General features: G+C 62.6%; 7 protein-coding genes across 7 annotated transcripts; 3 read left to right on the forward strand and 4 right to left on the reverse strand.

The window, feature by feature from the left end:
- Nucleotides 1-1235: 1235 nt before the first annotated feature.
- On the forward strand, nt 1236-2970 carry COLE_01846 (uncharacterized protein; the record flags this gene model as incomplete). The annotated part of the gene is made up of 2 exons (XM_018423201.2): nt 1236-1785; nt 1817-2970. The coding sequence occupies 2 exons, from the start codon at nt 1236-1238 to the stop codon at nt 2968-2970; spliced, it is 1704 nt and encodes a 567-aa protein (XP_018278755.1).
- Nucleotides 2971-3265: 295 nt separating this feature from the next.
- On the forward strand, nt 3266-5336 carry COLE_01847 (uncharacterized protein; the record flags this gene model as incomplete). Its single annotated transcript, XM_018423202.2, has 7 exons — nt 3266-3374; nt 3453-4185; nt 4263-4285; nt 4317-4451; nt 4484-4805; nt 4854-5078; nt 5135-5336. The coding sequence occupies 7 exons, from the start codon at nt 3266-3268 to the stop codon at nt 5334-5336; spliced, it is 1749 nt and encodes a 582-aa protein (XP_018278756.1).
- Nucleotides 5337-5434: 98 nt separating this feature from the next.
- Nucleotides 5435-7092, reverse strand: COLE_01848 (uncharacterized protein; the record flags this gene model as incomplete). The annotated part of the gene is made up of 3 exons (XM_018425388.1): nt 5435-5707; nt 5752-6936; nt 6973-7092. 3 exons carry the CDS (start codon nt 7090-7092, stop codon nt 5435-5437), a joined length of 1578 nt encoding a protein of 525 aa, XP_018278757.1.
- Nucleotides 7093-9573: 2481 nt separating this feature from the next.
- On the forward strand, nt 9574-10840 carry COLE_01849 (uncharacterized protein; the record flags this gene model as incomplete). Its single annotated transcript, XM_018424987.1, has 2 exons — nt 9574-9700; nt 9732-10840. The coding sequence occupies 2 exons, from the start codon at nt 9574-9576 to the stop codon at nt 10838-10840; spliced, it is 1236 nt and encodes a 411-aa protein (XP_018278758.1).
- Nucleotides 10841-10943: 103 nt separating this feature from the next.
- Nucleotides 10944-12388, reverse strand: COLE_01850 (uncharacterized protein; the record flags this gene model as incomplete). Its single annotated transcript, XM_018421378.2, has 2 exons — nt 10944-12125; nt 12158-12388. 2 exons carry the CDS (start codon nt 12386-12388, stop codon nt 10944-10946), a joined length of 1413 nt encoding a protein of 470 aa, XP_018278759.1.
- A 319-nt stretch (nt 12389-12707) lies between these two features.
- On the reverse strand, nt 12708-14963 carry COLE_01851 (uncharacterized protein; the record flags this gene model as incomplete). Its single annotated transcript, XM_018426684.1, has 7 exons — nt 12708-13082; nt 13114-13354; nt 13388-13751; nt 13783-13823; nt 13863-13884; nt 13924-14729; nt 14761-14963. 7 exons carry the CDS (start codon nt 14961-14963, stop codon nt 12708-12710), a joined length of 2052 nt encoding a protein of 683 aa, XP_018278760.1.
- A 451-nt stretch (nt 14964-15414) lies between these two features.
- Nucleotides 15415-16790, reverse strand: COLE_01852 (uncharacterized protein; the record flags this gene model as incomplete). Its single annotated transcript, XM_018421379.2, has 2 exons — nt 15415-16492; nt 16525-16790. 2 exons carry the CDS (start codon nt 16788-16790, stop codon nt 15415-15417), a joined length of 1344 nt encoding a protein of 447 aa, XP_018278761.1.
- Between the last annotated feature and the right edge of the window lie 9 nt (nt 16791-16799).

Genomic DNA, 16799 nt, shown 5'->3' on the forward strand with positions numbered 1-16799 from the left:
GGTGGGCGGGGGTGGGGGAGGGGGTGGGCTTGTTATAGTTGCCTCGGTTGAGTGGCATGGCCAGTGGAAGAATTGGGGTGGCAGTAGCGAACGCAGACAAATTTTGCAGTTGGACGCGACTGATCTCTGCTGGCTGTAGTGATGTACAGGAACTTGGACACCAAGTCGCGTCTGGTTTCTCTCTCCGCTGCTCTGCTCTGGGTCTCTGATAGGCGCAACTTCCAGATCAGTCACCGCTGGAGCGCTCAGCACAGCACGCGCGCGCATGAAACCCCCTCCAACCTCCCCCTGGCCTTGGACGCGTCTGTCACATTCGGCGCCGTCCTGTCCCGCGTCTCGTCCATCCCACATGCTCTCGGTCATCAAGCTCAGTGCTCAGTGTCGCGGACCTGATCCATGCATCCGAGCCGGGGTCGTTGGGTACATCGCATCTTTTGGTCGAGCGAGCGTCGCGTGATCGCGTGATGCACAGCTGTGCAAGATGCAAGATCACTCGCTCGCGTTGTAGTTCGGCAGCGCGTTGGATGTTTGTTGCCATCATGTTAGCAGACCCTTCACTTAATTAACTCGTGACTCCTTCTTTCATCCCCGGTTCATTCTCTTTATCAACGCCACTCCATCTGAACGCCAGCGGGGCGGCGTGGCGGACAAGAGCCCCACTGACCAAAATAACCAGATTGTGATCGCTCTCGCTCACGAACAAGCTGATGCATTGGTGCATGAATGCACATGCACACCGGATCTCAGCGTCCGAGCCGTAGACAACAACCATCTGCACCAAGCGTCGAGCTCGCACGACCACCGCCGGCGCAGGTGTCGATCTGACGATGCCGCTCAACTACTCGCTTGTAACCCACCGCCTCGACGGCCGTCCCATCGACGAGCATGGCGACGCATACATATGCTGACAGACCTCGCGTGCTCGCTCACCCAACCACCATGACTTGCATCTATATCTGGCCTCCTCGGCCTCTACTCAACCACGCATACAGATCTAGCCAGCTGACGACCGCACACGATATCACCTCCGAAGACACGACAAGCGCTGCCCCAACACAGGCCAGATCCATTCCCCATACCAATACACCAGATCGAGCCTCTTCGGCTCGCCTCCGCGCGCGATCCGAACCGGCTCGAATTCGGCTCTGGCCGCCCACCCACGTGATCGGCCAAGTGACATCCATAAATGCCGGTCACGTCCACTCTTCACCAACGCCCCCATCCGCCTCGCCACAATGACAATTCCCCAAGACCCAGAGAGCTCCTTCGGCCTCGAGCCCCCCGCCGCCTACGAATACGACCTGGGCACGTACTCGCTGCCCATCGCCTCCGCCGCGCAGACATGGTTCGACCGCGGCCTGAACTGGACATATGGCTTCCACCACACCGAAGCCGTCCGTTGTTTCCGGTACGCGATCCACACGGATCCCAGCTGCGCCATGGCGTACTGGGGCCTCGCGTACGCCGCGGGACCCAACTACAACAAGTGGTGGGGGATGTTTGCCCCCGACGAGCTCGCGGCCGTGCTGCCCATGGCACATGCTGCGGCTGTGCGCGCGACCCAACTCGCTACGCGGCCGCTCGAGAAGGCGCTGGCAGGCGCGATCGCCGCGCGCTTCCCCGCTAACGCGGGGACGGCGGAGGACTTCTCCGCGTGGAACCACGCGTATATCGCCGCTATGGCGGGCGTGTACGAGGCCTTTGGCGACCAACTCGACGTCGCGGCCATCTATGCCGACAGCATGATGGCGCTTGCGCCGTGGCAGCTCTGGGACTTGCATACTGGTGGGTAAAACGAAGGGAGTGCTGACGGCAGGCGCGCCGCGCGAAGACTCGCAGACGCTGCGCGTCAAAGAGGTGCTGGAGCGCGCGCTGGGCGCGCCCGGCGCCATGGCCCACCCCGGCCTCCTCCACCTCTACATCCACCTAATGGAGCTCTCGCCGACGCCCGAAGTCGCGCGCGCGCCCGCGGACGCGCTCCGCGCCCTCGTCCCGGACGCGGGCCACCTGCGGCACATGCCGGGCCACATCGACCTGCTCGTCGGCGACTATGCGCGTGTGCTCTCGGGCGCGGCCGACGCCATGGCCGCCGACGACAAGTATCTCGCGCACTTTGCGCGCGACTTTTACCAATTCTACACGCAACACAACGCGAGCTTCGCCGTCTACGCGGCGATGATGGCGGGGCGGGAGGCGCCCGCCCTCGCCGCGTGCGAGCGGATGGAGCGCGCCCTCCCCGACGACTTTTTGCGCACGCCCAACCCCCCCATCGCCGACTGGATGGAGGGCTTCCTCACGTACCGCGTGCACGTGCTCGTGCGCTTTGGGCGGTGGGACGCGCTCCTCTCCCTCCCCTTCCCCGAGGACCGCGCGTTTTACACCGTCACCACCACCACGGTGCATTACGGGCGCGCGCTCGCGCTCGCCCTCACGGACCGGGTGGCAGAAGCCGAGGCCGAGCGCGACGCCTTCCGTGCGTCGCGCACGCGCATCCAGCCCACGCGCCAAGCTTTCCCGAACCAGTGGAAGGACATCTTCGACATCGCCGAGGAGATGCTGTCCGGCGAAATCGCTTATCGCGCCGGCGCGGTCGAGGAAGGATTTGCGCATCTGCGCCGCAGCATCAAGCTGAGCGATAACCTCATATACGCCGAGCCGTGGGGGTGGATGCAGCCGCCGCGGCACGCGTACGGCGCGCTCCTTCTCGAGCAGGGCGAGGTGCAGGCCGCCGCGGCGGCGTATGCCGAAGACCTCGGGCTGGCGGATACCGTGCCCCGCGCTCTCCAGCACCCGAACAATGTTTGGGCGCTGCATGGGTACCATGAGTGTCTCGTGCGCATGGGGCGCACGGACGAGGCGCAGAAAGTCAAGCGCGACCTCGACACGGCGGTGGCTGGCGCCGACGTCCCGATCGAGAGCTCGTGCCTGTGTCGCCGCGTCACCGTCAAGGCCTGTTGCGAGAAGAACTAGTGGGCCCGTCGAGGTTTGCAGTTCCGTCTGTCGTTTCTAGTGCGCGTGTACAGCAGTGTATTATTCTCAGGTATCCAATGCAGCTTCCTATGCAGTCGCAGCGAGCCGTCCTTCGTTTCATGAACATTGTCATCTTTCATGCACTTTGATATCTACAAGCGTCCATCCATCTCGAGCGGAATGCCTCCCCACTTGCTGACGTCATGTGCCACAGCCGATCTCCGACGCGCGGCCAACGCCCATCCTTCACACGTCGTCGCCACTCGCCACTCCCTCCTCGCCACTACCCTTCACAATGCCAGCAGAGCAGCCGCAGGTCGAACGCATCGGCCGCCCCTATCCCTCCCGCACCAACGTCTCCCAGGCCTGCGAGTCGTGCCGCAAGCGCAAGGCGCGGTGCAGCGGTATGTGACCCACTCCCACCATCTCCGGTTCTCCGGCGCGGCCGAGCTTGCCCCCGGCCAATCTCCCCCTGACACCAGGCGACCGCCCAGCATGCATCGCATGCGCCAAGCAGGGTCGCGAGTGCGTGTACGCCGAGCACGGGGACAAGCGGCGCTCCGAGCGGTCCGGCACGGGCGACAAGTCGGCGTCCCCCGGCCCGTCTGTGTCGGAAGCATCGTCGCTGGTGCGCGACGACGCCATGGCGGTGCTCACACCGCTCGGGGATGCACTCGACGAGCCCGCCGACGACGCACACGACCCGTGGGGCGTCGGCGAGCTCGTCCTCTCCGATAAAGGCGAGCTGCACTCCAACCCCGAGGCGACGCTCTACCGCCCCGTCGCGGTGCGCCTCGTGCGCCCACACCCGCCCGAAGGCCCCGCGCACTACCTTCCCTGCTCAGCGACGTACCTCCCCATCCCGCTCGACACGGAGCAGCACCGCCTTCTCGTCGAGCTCGCGTTTACGCACGGGCTGAGCCTCGGCATGAATGCGTGGAAGATGCTCTTCATCGAGAGCATGATGAAGGCGGTCCGCAACCCGTTTTACTCGCCCGCACTGCACATGGCGATCGTGTGTACTGGCCTGCGGTATTGTCGGGATCCAGCAGTGTACACCCGCTACCTCGCGGATGGGCAGGGGTTCAAGGACCGCGGGATGCTGTTCCTCGACGCCGCCAGGCGTGAGGTGGAGAAGGAGACCGCGAATCCGATGTTGTCGACCATCATGGCGTGGTTGCTTCTATGTGCGACATATGTGCACATGAGTCTTGAGTGAGTCAAGGCGGGCGAGGCAAGGCAAGGCACGGAGGGCCATGCTATGCAGCTGAGACACACGCTAACTTCTTCAGCGAACTAGGAGGCCAGGCTTATGGTACGCCTACCCATCGCTGCGCTAACGCCAGCCCAAGGGGCATTCATGGCTGCCGACTTCCGCGTACACCAGCAATGCGACGAGCAGCTCAAGGCAATCAAGGAGCCGCTGCGCGGTATGCTCGACATGGCGCGTCGGGACGTATACGGGTACTGTCTTGCCATCAGTGTGTCTCCCCCGTAGCTTCTCTGACCGCAGGCGGCTGGTGGGCAGCCTACTATTCCCGCCCCATGCTCCCCTTCGTCGACACGCCGACGCAGCACAAGTCACGCCTGCACGGCGAGTGCGGGCCGCACCCGACGCCGAGCCACATCACATCACACGCGTTCCAGCGGCACAGCGTGCTAAGCCACATCATGCTACAGGTCGTGCGCTGCAACCACGGCACAAGGATGAGTGCGCGTGCCCGCGCAGAGTGTGTCGCCCGCCTCCGCCGAGAGCTCGAGGCGTGGCGCGAGAACATGCCCACATGTCTGGCGTGGCCGCCGCCCGAACACGAGTTGGAGCCCATCAGTCCAAGGTGAGTTCCAGGCTCCTCGCGGCACTCTGCTTCCCTCGCTGACTCCAGTGTCGTGACCCTCTTTGCGCTGTATAACGCCCTCGTAATCCACCTCCTCCGGCCGTACGCCATCGAGCGCTCGTCCCGCGGCGGCCTGACGGGGCCCGAGTGGGGCGGCCTCGTCTTCGAGGACGCGCTCGACACATGTTTCCTCGCCGCCGCCCAAATCATCCAGCAGGTCCACTACATCCGCGACAAGCACGGGATGTGGGCGGCGCCAAGTAATATCCAGGAGTGAGTGTAGCTGCTGGGATAGCCAAGGCCCCGCCACCCCCACCGACTAATGCCAGCTGCATTTACCACGCCTCGACAATCCTCGTGTTTGAAGCCTCGGGACTGGTGCCCGCTGAACCCGCTGCTGTGGGCGTCGCCCTCGGGTCCCTCGCGTACGGGCATCAGGCACTCACGGAGCTCGCGGAGACATGGCCGGCTGCAGCACAAGCTGCCGAGTCCATACGCATGCTGCAGGCGCAGTATTGCGTGAGTGTGTGAAGGTGAGAGCGGACAATACATGTACCGTGTCACGCGAAAAGGATGATAACCTAGTGATTCATAGAACCCCCACTCCCACTCGTACAGCCCATTCTAGTCTAATACACATACACCATCTCGTCGTTCTGGAAGTCGGTGAGGTCGAGCAGGGCGTTCTGGCCGAGCCGCACGCCGTCGGTGGCATCCTGCACGTCCTCGTGCGCCTCCCACTTGGAGCTCATCGACGTGTCCTTGATAAACTGCGGCTTGCCGTTGGCCACGCGCTGACGCTGCCGCTGCTTGTTAAGGAAGAAGAGCACGACCACCTGCATCCCGATGATGACGAGAAGCGCGCAGAACATGCCCATGACAATCTTGACACCAGGCTTGTACTGTGGGTCAGTGGGAGCCCTACAATCCATCTCGCAACACTTACCTGCGGGGCGTCCTTGGAGGCGAAGAGGAAGGGGCCGATAATGTTGCCCGCCGCAGAGCCGGCGTTGTAGAGCGACATGATTGTGGACTTCTTGGTCTGGCCGCCGGTATTGGCCGCCATCCAGGTCACGATGAGCGGGTTGCCGCCGTACAGGGGCGAGAGGAGGTAGTAGCCCACGAGCGCCGGCCCCTGCTTGAAGCCCTCGGGCGTCGACTGGGTGTAGAGGAGCGCGAGGCCGATGATGACGGGCACAACAAAGATGGCGAGGACGGTGCCCTTCTGACGCCAGACCTGGGCGGCGTACGACGCAACGATGATCGCCACGAACTGGAGCACGCCGAAGGGGATGTTGAGGAGCGAGGTGGTGCCCTTGTCAAAGCCGAAGCCCTTGATGAGGGTAGGTCCGAAGGCGTTGGCGACCGAGGCGCCGATGTTGAGCAGCAAGCTCATGAACAGCCACAGCCACGACTTGGGGTCGTACGCCATCTCCCACACCTGGTTCCACTTGTACTCGCGCGAGCCTGTGCCGGTGTTGTTGGCGCGGAGGCGCTCGATGGCCTGCGCCTTCTCGTGTTCGTCGAGGAAGCGGGCGCTCTCAATGTCCGAGTCGAGGACGTACCATACCAGCGGGGCGGAGAACACGGTGATAACGCCGACGATGATGAAGATGAGCTGCCATGCACGGATGCTCTCGCTCTTGACGTGGCCGAGCGCCCACGAGAGGAACGAGCCGAAGACAGTCGCGAGACCGTTCGTGCTGTACCACGCGGCGACGCGCGACGGCTGCTCCGCGCGCCGGTACCATTGGGCGGTGAGCATGCCGAAGAGCGGGAGACACCCGGCCTCAAACAGGCCGAGCAGGAAGCGCGTGGCGAGCAGCCCGCCGAAGTTGTGGGCTGCGGCCATGCATGTCGCGGCGACGCCCCAGCCAAACACCATGCCGGTCATGAGGGGGCGCGCGGGCACGCGCACGAGGAGGTACGACGAGAAGGGCTGCCACGCGAGCTGCGCGATCGCGTTGATGCTCGCGATCGTAGAGTAGTCCTGGCCTTTGAGGTTGGTGTCTGCGCTCAAGCCCCAGACGTTGCCCAGGCCGAGCACACTCTTGTCGAGGATCTGCAGGAAGTAGACCCAGATCAGGATGGTCAAGATGCGCTTGTCCGTCTTGCGCCGGATGCGGTCGTTCTGTCATCAGCGCGGCTCATCGTGGGGACCACTCACGTCCTCCTGCGTCAGGTGCACGTGCTCGCCGGCCGCGAGCGCGTCCAGCGCCTTGACGTTGGCCGACTCGGCGTCCGCGTGCTCAGAGTACGACACCGGCTCTTTGATCGAGGCTGTCATGGTGGAGTGTGAAGAGGAAAAGTTGGTGATGGGGCTCAGCGGGGCGCCCTGTCTGGGGTTATAAGACATGTAGAGCGGAGGTGCATTGCAAGTCTGCAGGTTGCTCGCCGGCCCTCGGTCCGGCGAGGTCAGCATTGCGGGGTGCCAGTCCGGTCGTGAGTGTCTCCCCTCGTCTCGGCACTTGCTATGGAATGTTCGGCCGGGCTGGGCGTGGGTATTGACGGCAGAGGTCCGGCGTTTCGGGTGGCGGGCCATCTCCATTGACCCCCATCTCCCGCCTACGTCTCAGAGAGAGAGGTACGAGTGCTGACCTCATCAAAACGATGTGCACGTGAGCGGCAAAAACTTCGGGGAGATGCCAATGCCGCCACCGGACGGCAGCGGTTATCGACGGTTAACCGTCGATAACCGTCTCTTCGGTGCGGTTGCCGGTCAATGCCCAGCCTTGCTTGGTAGGGAGCTACACATTGTTCGCCGCCTGTTGTGGGAGATTAGAACCGTGCCACGGCAAACGGCGGGCTGTAGATACTCAAGATCAGTTATCTCTTGCCGTCGGACGTTCTCGGCGTCATCAGAGCTGCCGTGTTGTCAATGCTGCCGTGTGCGTCCGGTATGTGTCGAGGAGAGTGCACGGCCTGAAGCGGGTCACCTGTGAGCACGGACAATGAGTGCGGCTAATGGGCATTCGCGGAATACTCTCCTTGGCACCGGAGGCGGACGGCTTCACGCGGCTCCGTCGACAGATCACTGACACAAGCGGACCGGATGCGCCTTGCTCTTTGCTTGTGGCTTCACCCATTTGGAACAGAGATCAACTGTCTCAGTCCCAATGTCTTGCGCTGAGACTCCATCTTCTCGACCCTCACTCACCGAAGCTCAGCAATGAGATGATGTCTCTGATGGGGTTTGGTTCCGACGGCGCGCGGAACGCTTTGCCTGCACTGCTAATTCAGTGTCAGAGCAATGCAGTTCAGAATCGACATCCCCGCACCTGCCTGCCAGCTAGCTGTACCAACCTCCCAGTTCATCCTTTCCAACCACCACCCAAGCCCCAAGTTCCCGCTGCTCCCATTAAGGCCTGTGCATGACGAGTGAGCAGTGCCTGGCCGACCACATCCGCGTGAAAGTGTAGGCCGGCTCGCTCGCTGTTCTGCAAATCTCCCATGACGACTAGAAGGATTACACGCTCCATGTTGAGGCGTGAGAAGCCAGCCTGCCACATGACGTTGGACGGGAGCAATCGTGCGGCGACCTGAGGGTGGGCTTCAAAAGCGCAGCGTTGTGTGAGGGCGCGCATGTATCGACTGATGAGATTCGAGGCTGGCACCATCTGTTGTGCGTCTATATCTGTACGTGCAGTGCACACCGGGCTACTGAAGACCGATGCAGATGTGTTCGGCTTTACCCGTGGCAACACAGACCACACGACTTATCATCTCAAACACACAGCCATCTCCGCCGAGAATAGTATTTACGGATATCTGTGGCAGTTCATTGCTTCCGCCGTACATTAGGTGCCTCACGAGATCGACTAGCACCAAGGCACCTGGTATGTGGCCCGAGTTTCCAAGCCCAATCGAGATTACCAGGTCGCAGCCCCGAACAGCGTCACCTGCACAACCCGTGAGCTTGCGACCTCGTGGGAGCAAAAGCTCAGCGTACGCAGCTCCCAGCGGAGAGTAGGAAACTCAGTAGCGCCGAGCGTCCCCGCCGGGATCGTTCGCACCGCTTCAGGATTGCTTGCACACCATGAGGACCAACACCCCACACAAACAAAGACGACGTCGGCGTCGGTGTGTCCCTGCGATCTACGTTCCAACGGATAGCGCATCTCGACGATGCCCGTCGGCGCGCGGGCAGGGTCAGCGAGCCGGCGGCAGGGCGCGGGCCGGCGGGTGGGCGGCGGCGGGTGGACTAACGCCAGCCAGTGCGGAGTGTTTTGAGTCTTTTGGCATCCGCACGCCCTGATCGCATTCTCCGTCTGTTCCCAGAACAGCACGCTGCAGTGCTTGACGTCAGCACAGGACCAGCAGGCGCAGGCTCCCTGGGAAACAGGTTCTGAAAGAATAGCGACGCGAACTACTGGCGCCGCAGGCGGCGCGCGATCTGGCGCGTGAGCTGGTACGAGAGCCGCAAGAGGAAACGCGAGCTTGTTTGGATACTCATCCAGAAATAGCACCGAAACCATTCACTATTCCCTGTCCTCTTGTCGTCCATCTTTTGGCTCGTGGCTAGAGGCGCGAAGGCACGCTCCCTCCGCCAGTCCGAGCAAGCATGCTTTAACAGCTGACGGCCGAGTGGCTGGTCCCTACAGCGCTCGCTCTCACTCTCACTCTCACTCTCACTTTCACTCTTATCGCTCACGTCCCCCGCCGCTGCACAGTATATAGCAGCGCCGTCGCACCTGCGATTCTCCGGCCCGTTTTCGTCTGCTCTCTGACCCCCTAGACACTCTTTCCTCACCCCCGCCGCCTGATCACGATGCTCATTTCACTTCTGGCGCTTCCGCTCGCGGCTGCGAGCACCCTTCCGACCTTCCAGCCCCGGGATACCCCCTTCGCTGCACTGTTCAAGCGCGATGGCCCCGTCCCCGATCCCAACGCACCTGGTGAGCTGTCGTCTGTGTGCCGCTGACCCAGACTTTGCAAGTCACTACCCGCCCAACTGGAAGACGCCGAACGGGACAACCGTCCCCCAGGCGTGGAAGGACAAGCTCAACTCGATCCAGCTCCCCGCAAACAACCCTGTCGCGACCAAGTCTCAGTCGAACGGCGGGTCAGGATACGACGGCATCGACAAGGGCGGTAACAATCCCGACATCTGCTCGTTCACATGGGGCTGCATCGCCAAGTCCGACTTCTTCGAGGCGCCCAACGGCACCTGGCTCCTCAACTTCGACGACGGGCCCACGCAGGACTCGCCGCGCCTCTACGATTTCCTCCGGAGCAACCAGATCGAGAAGAACGCCACGCACTTCATGATCGGGTCCAACATCCAGAGCTGGCCAAAGACAATGCAGGAGGCGTTCAACCAGGGTGGCCACATTGCCGTGCACACCTGGGCACACCCCATGATGACTACGCTGTCGAACGAGGAGGTCCTCGGTGAGCTCGGATGGACCATGCAGATCATCTCGGACCTGACGGGCGGGCGCCTACCCGCCTTCTGGCGCCCGCCCTACGGCGACGTCGACAACCGCGTCCGCGCCATTGCCAAGCAGGTGTTCGGGATGGAGACGGTCGTGTGGAACAAGGACACGAATGACTGGAAGATCGGAACCGCGAACACGACCGTCGACTCTGTCGACGAGGTCATGCGCGGCTTCATCACCGGCCCCAAGAGCCCCGGCATCGTGCCGCTCGAGCACGAGCTCAACAACAACACCGTCCAGGTCTTCCTCAACTCGTACCCCCTCATGAAGGAGAACGGGTGGACCGTCCTCACCGCCCCCGACGCTTACGGGCTCCAGTGGTACCAGAATGCCAATGGCAACCAGGGTCCCGTCCTCTCCGCCATGAACGTCGGCCAGGTCCAGACAGCGCTCGTCGCCAGCGCCTCGTCGGCCAACCCGACCTCGGCCGTGCCCTCCACTGGTAGCGCGTCCGTCGCCGCCAATGCGACCGGCTCTGCCGCCGCCCAGTCGGCCAAGACGTCGCCAAGCACTCAGCAGGGCAACAAGAACAGCTCCGGAGCGCGTCTCGGCGTCTCCGCGGCCATCTTCCTCCCCGCCCTCGCTCTCCTCCTCTAGGACACTTTCATAGATCATAGCAGCCCTCGGCCGGGCGGACACTGAGCCACGATCACCCATGCCTGAACAATGCATTGTGTTATACAGATCTAACGAGTCTCTACTAGCACCTCCGCCACAGCTTCCAGTTGCCCTGTATGTATCGCTTGGTGCCATACAGGGACACGGCTGAGGCAAAGAACGCCAGGCCGGCGAACACGATTCCGTATTGGAACGCCGAGGTGCCTGTACGGCCGAGCGTGTCGCGCGAGTAATTTGTCAGCCAGATCGCGATCGGCTGCGAAACAATACCCGGCGCGACGATGCTGAACCACAGCATCGAGAGCGCACTTGCCATGTCACGGATGCCCACAAGGTCCGTGAGCAAGGCCTGACATGTCGACCAGAAGACGCCCGAGCTCGCGCCCTGCAGGAATGCGGCGAAGGCGAGGACAGAGAAGTTCTGCGCGACGAGCCACACGGCAAGACACGAGATGGACGCAATCAATGTCGTGACGATCGCGCCGTTGAACCGCCCAATCTTGTCAAGGAAGTAGCCTGAGAGCGGCCGCCCCACGATTTGCCCCACAGCAAGGAGCGACTGGAGCGTCGAGCCGTCCTTCTGCGTCATCCCCAGTCCCTGGACGGCGTACAGCGGGATCGTGTAGATGCCGATCGCGTAGGCGAAGAGGATGAACCCGCCCCAGAAGCACATGCAGATGAAGCCGGGGTTCTTGAAGAACGACAGCTGGAACGGCTCAAAGCGCACCTTGAGTTTGGTCGAGCGCGTCCTGAAGAACAGCACGGCGGGGATGAGCCCCGCCGCAGAGACACAGCCGTTGATCACACACGCCCAGCGACGGTCGAGGTGCGCGAGAGTGAGGCGCGTGATGTTCGAGAAGAAGAGCGCGCCGCCGCCGCTCCCGGCCGACACAATGCCAACCGCAAATGCGCGCTTCATCCCGAACCACTGCGTCACGATAGGGCCCGAGACGACCATCGTCATGCCCAGCCCGATGGCGAAGAGCACCCCCTGCGTGAGGTACAGCTGCCAGATGGCCGTGCAGAAGCCGGCGAGGATCTGGCCGGCCGTGACGCACACGCTTCCCGCCAACAATGGGTAGCGCCAGTGGTACGTGCGCGCGAGGAAGTTTGAAAAGGGCGCCACGGCCAGTGCGAGCGAGAGCGAGAGCGAGCCGATGAACGCGAAGTCGATGTCGCGCGCCCCCGAGAACTGGTTATTCTCCAAGTCGTACGCGAGGTAGATGCCGAACGCCGTGTTGACGCCCCATGTTGAGAAGTTGAGCTGGTGTCAGAAAAGTAAAGAGGACAACGCACCAGAAAACCACACAGCACAATGACCCAGCCATACCCGCCGTCGGGGTAGTCACGGTGGTCTTCGGGTTCACGGTCGAGCGGCACGTCGTCCGGGTCGCTTGATGATGCGAGACCTTCTGCGTCCGGTATCCCCGCCTCCTTGCCCTTGTACTCGTCGTACTCGGGCACTGATGTCGGTGTCGCGGGCGCTGACGGCGCCGGTGGCGCCGCTTTCTCGCCTGGCGGAGTCATGCGATGGGATGATGGATTTCGGCGGAGATGCCGAGTGGGGGTATCGGGGGCTGAAAATTGGCTGATTAAGACGACAAGTGACCGATGTCGTCCGAGGTTGTTACTTCTGATGAATATATTGTAACCCGCGGCGAGGTGCGGGGCGTCGTTGCGCACATGTAAGAAGTATAGTGAAACGCAGAACACTCGGCGCTGTTCGCAGCGCCCCGACGCCGGAGGCCGGAGTTGCGGCGGTCTCGGCGGTGCCCATCGGTCTCGTCCGGTTCACGTGGTCTGTTCCTGTAATAGCCCTGCCGAGCGAGTCGAATGCATATAGGCCCTATCTGTCCATAGTCTGGATGAACGCATCCATTTCATTAAGAATGAGCACGGGATCGAAGCCCCAATTGGCGAAGACGTCTTCTTCTGGCGCTGCGTCGCTTCCGAGACCGACACCGAGGTCGAAACTGCTGCTCTGTTCCAGTTCGGGGTCGGCTGGGAGGGGCATAGCGGGGAGAGTTGGGGGAGGCAGGGTAGGCAGGGCGGGGAACACCTTCTCGAGCAGCCGCGCGATTTCTGCTGCGATGTGCTCGTCGTCTACTGCAGCTTCGCGGAAGCATGTCAGCATCTGATGCTGCAGGTCGAGCACCGCTGGTTCTTTTTCCGCAACGGCGCCGTGCGAGAGCGCCTTCATGAGGAAGACGGCGGCGAATAGCTGTGGTCAGCGAGGCCAGGCATTACCGTACAATACGCTGGAACGTCCGTCCAGGGCAGAAGCGAAGGACGCCGCGACGATGGCACTCAATACCATGTTCCAGGAGGGCGACGGCTGAGTCCACAGCCTCGATCATTTGCAAGCCTTCGACGGAGATGATCACGGTGGTTGCCATAATACGCTCGCCGCCTGGCGTGCGTTGCCCGGGCATAGGTGCACCACGAAGCAGGCGTGAGACGGCAGCACGCATCGCAATGGCGTTGGCATATAATCTGACGTCAGCATAGCGTTGATGGCTTACTCACCGAACGTAGTCGTGGTCAATGCGCCAGAAAATGCGATTGATATCCACGCTCCTTCGCTGATCTGGTGATCGCACGGCCCCGTCCGCATCTGAGTCGAGCCCGCCTGTCGCCCACGTCCACAGATGATCCAACTCGGGCTTGAGCCGGTCAAGGAAGCTTTGGAATCTCCCTGTGCGGATGAGGTCCGCCGTCACCGCCGGGGAGGGATACAGCGTTTGGTGACAGACAGCGATGACGTGCGCGTGCTCCGCATTAACGCGAGACTGGCGCCAGAAGGGGCGGGCGCGGGGGATGGGTTGCGCCCTGTGATCCAGTCGCTCGCAGGACATGAGGAAGAACTGGTCCCACCAGCTCGTGGCCATTTCTGCTATCAGTCGGGTCGTGAGGCTACGCACTTGTTGATATCAGTGAGTCTCGTCCCAGACGGCCAGCGATGCTTCGGTCAGCTCCGCTTCACTCTAGGCTTGGTACCCACTGCTGGTCGGCGCTCATACATTCTATCATCAGCGAAGATTCGCGGCCCTGGTGGCACTCACGGATCCATACATGCACTCTTCGCCGTGTCTGCCAGTCGGAAGTGTTGACGGGCAAGTATGTTGTCTCGTCGTGCAACCCGACCTCCTGTGCAATTCGCACGGCGAGCGCCACATTAGTCCACGCCACGTCATCTTGGTGCTTGCAGGCGCTGCTTGGGCACGCATCGCCCACGCTGTCCTCGACCAGCATCGAGCGAGGCGGCCACTCGCTGAGAATCAGCAACGCTTCCACTGTCCCGATAGTCCGCATAGAGCTGGAGCCCATGACAAGGCGCGCGATCCGGCCAAGAAGCCACTCGACAATGCGGGCCTGTACTACGCGGGCTCGACTGGGCTCGCGCGCGTCGAAGCTTGGCCCAAGGTCCGCATAGCGTGCCGCAGTACATGTGATTGCGCCCACGAGCAGCGGCTCTTGGAGGAGGAGCGAGGGATCGTCAAACAGCTCGACCGATACCACGGGATGGCAGGGGTTGATGTTGCGGGCGTAGAAGCCCACAAGGGCGCCAGCTTCGCCGCTTGTCAGGAGGCCCTCCCGGACAGGTGACCAGCGGTTCCACACCTCGCCCTCCAAGGCTGGGTCGTACGTATGCGCAAGCGCCGCCTCAGAAGTGGCAGGCTGTTGGGCCGACACGGAGGACAGGAGGCGCAGCGCGTCCGCAGGCGTCTCAAGATTGCCCCCCACGAGGTCGAGGCGGGGCGGCGGGTCATCGGGCCGCGTGCGGCGCTCCTCATACCGCGGCTGCGCATCGTCGAAGCGGGCGCGCGGCGTGCTTCCTGATGCTGGGGCCGCACTTCCCGAGAGCGCACTGCTTTAGCACATGCGAATATATTACTCACCTGTCCGTGCGTGACCGCTTCCGCTGATAAGACTCGGTGAACTCGCACTTGCGACCTGTGCGTCGGCAGCGGCGGCACGGCAGGTCCTCGGGGGCGTCGACGGGGCCGAGGTCGCACCGTAATTTAGCGGCACGGCACGCTGTGCACGCCCGGTAGGTTCGCTGATGCCGGGGAGGCTCGCCACTTGCGCTGGCGCGAGGCATGCTTGCTTGCTAGATCGTGAGTGACAGAAAGTTGTTGACAGAGGTGTTATCAGTCAACGGGTGTTGTCGGCATCTTTCGGGGCAAGGAGCGAGCGGAAGTCTGTCGGTCCGAGATCGGCCAGGCTGGGAGGTTGACTTCCGGCCACCACATCGGCGCCTTCTGAAGCTAACGACGACAAACTCTGGCTGCACATGATATGCCTAGGCACAGCCATGTTGCTCAACAGTTCAACAGGACAGCTGACTTGCGCGATGCAGTACACATGACAGAACACTGCAGCAGTTGCCCACCTGCAAGCTTCTCTTTTAGCGGTACGCGGAGTGCCAGGTAGAGCACAGGCGCCCAGCTCGCACAGTCCTCCCGCCCTTTCCATGATGACGTCTTATGCATTATCCCTACAATCCATGCGATCCCGGCTCTCGTCGGCTCTATGTGACCACTATCACTATCTTACAGGCGCGACTCGCGCTTTTCGGCGTTGGGCGCCAGAGGTCCCAACTCCTCGAGGGTGGTGAGGTCGCCGAGAACAAGGGGCTGGCGGCCAGGACGGCCCTCGCGGTCGAGGTCGACGAGTGGCACCTCGCGGTTGATCGCCCACTTCTTGACAAGGTTGGCGGGGAGGTGGCCCTCCAGGCGGCCCTTGATGAGCTCACCCATGACGGGCAGGAACTTGAACGCGTGCCCGGCGCCGCCCGACGCAATGAGGAGCGACGGGTACTGCGGCGCAAAGTCGATAACCCAGTTGCCGTCGGGGGTGTCAGAGTACCAGCACATGCGAGTAAAGGCCATGGGCTTCTTGGCGAGCTCGGGCCAGAGCTCGGCAAACTTCTCGCGCATGCTCTTGAAGCTCTGTCGCGGAATCCAGCCCACGCGGTTCTTAGCGGTGTAGTCAACGGCCTTGGGGTCGGCGGCGGTGCGGGGGATGTTGTTAGGAAGGATGTAGCCGCCGGCGTGGATGGCGAACTTCACGAGGCCTGTCTGGTTGGGCGGGAACTGGTAGTAGCCCGAGCCCTCGAGGTTGGCGATCGTCGGCATGTCGGCGTACCGCGCGTGCTCCTCGGGAGTGAGCTGGACGGCAGCGACGGTCTGGCCGGTGGGCACGAGGAGGTTCTCGGGGAAGACACCGCGGAGGGCGGGGTGGCCGCCGGTCCACGAACCCATGGCCATGATGATCTTGTCCGCCTTGAACTCGCGGCCGTCCGCGCAGCGGACACCGACCACGTCGCTGCCGTCCTCGTTCTTGATGAGCTCAATCACGTCGGCGCCAGTGACAATCTTTCCGCCGAGCCACTTGATATCCTCGTACAGCTTGTTGATGGCTCCCGAGGCGTGCACCCATCCTCCCTGGGGGTTGTGGAATGACTTGATGAGCGCCTTCTCACCGATAACGGCCTTGCCCGAGGGCGAGAGAACCTTGCGGATCTCCTCGGGGTCGTGGAGGAGGCGGGTGCGGGGCTCAAGGTCGCACGAGTTCTTATAGATGCGCTGCGACTGGGGGTCGGTGAGGCCGCGCACGAGGCAGCCGGTGCTGAGGTCAGCGAAGGCTACACGGATGCGCACTTGAAGTAGATGCCCTTCCACTCGGGGCGCAGCCAGCGCTGAACCGCCTCGTGAGCAAGAATGGCGTACTCCTCGTCGGCGTAGTCGAAGCGCACGACCTTGTTGATGTCGGTCGAGGCGGCGTCGACGGCCGGCACCTGAGCCAGGCGGTCGAGGACAGTCACGCTCGAGTAGTTGCCGGAGCGGAGGAGCTCGACAGCGGTCGTCGAGCCGAACTCGCCCGAGCCGACGATGACAACGGAGGGCTTGGTGAAGCGGTTGGCCATTGTTGCTTG

Source organism: Cutaneotrichosporon oleaginosum (genome assembly GCF_008065305.1).
Source record: "Cutaneotrichosporon oleaginosum strain ATCC 20508 chromosome Unknown ATCC20508_contig02, whole genome shotgun sequence".
Lineage (NCBI taxonomy): Eukaryota > Fungi > Basidiomycota > Tremellomycetes > Trichosporonales > Trichosporonaceae > Cutaneotrichosporon > Cutaneotrichosporon oleaginosum.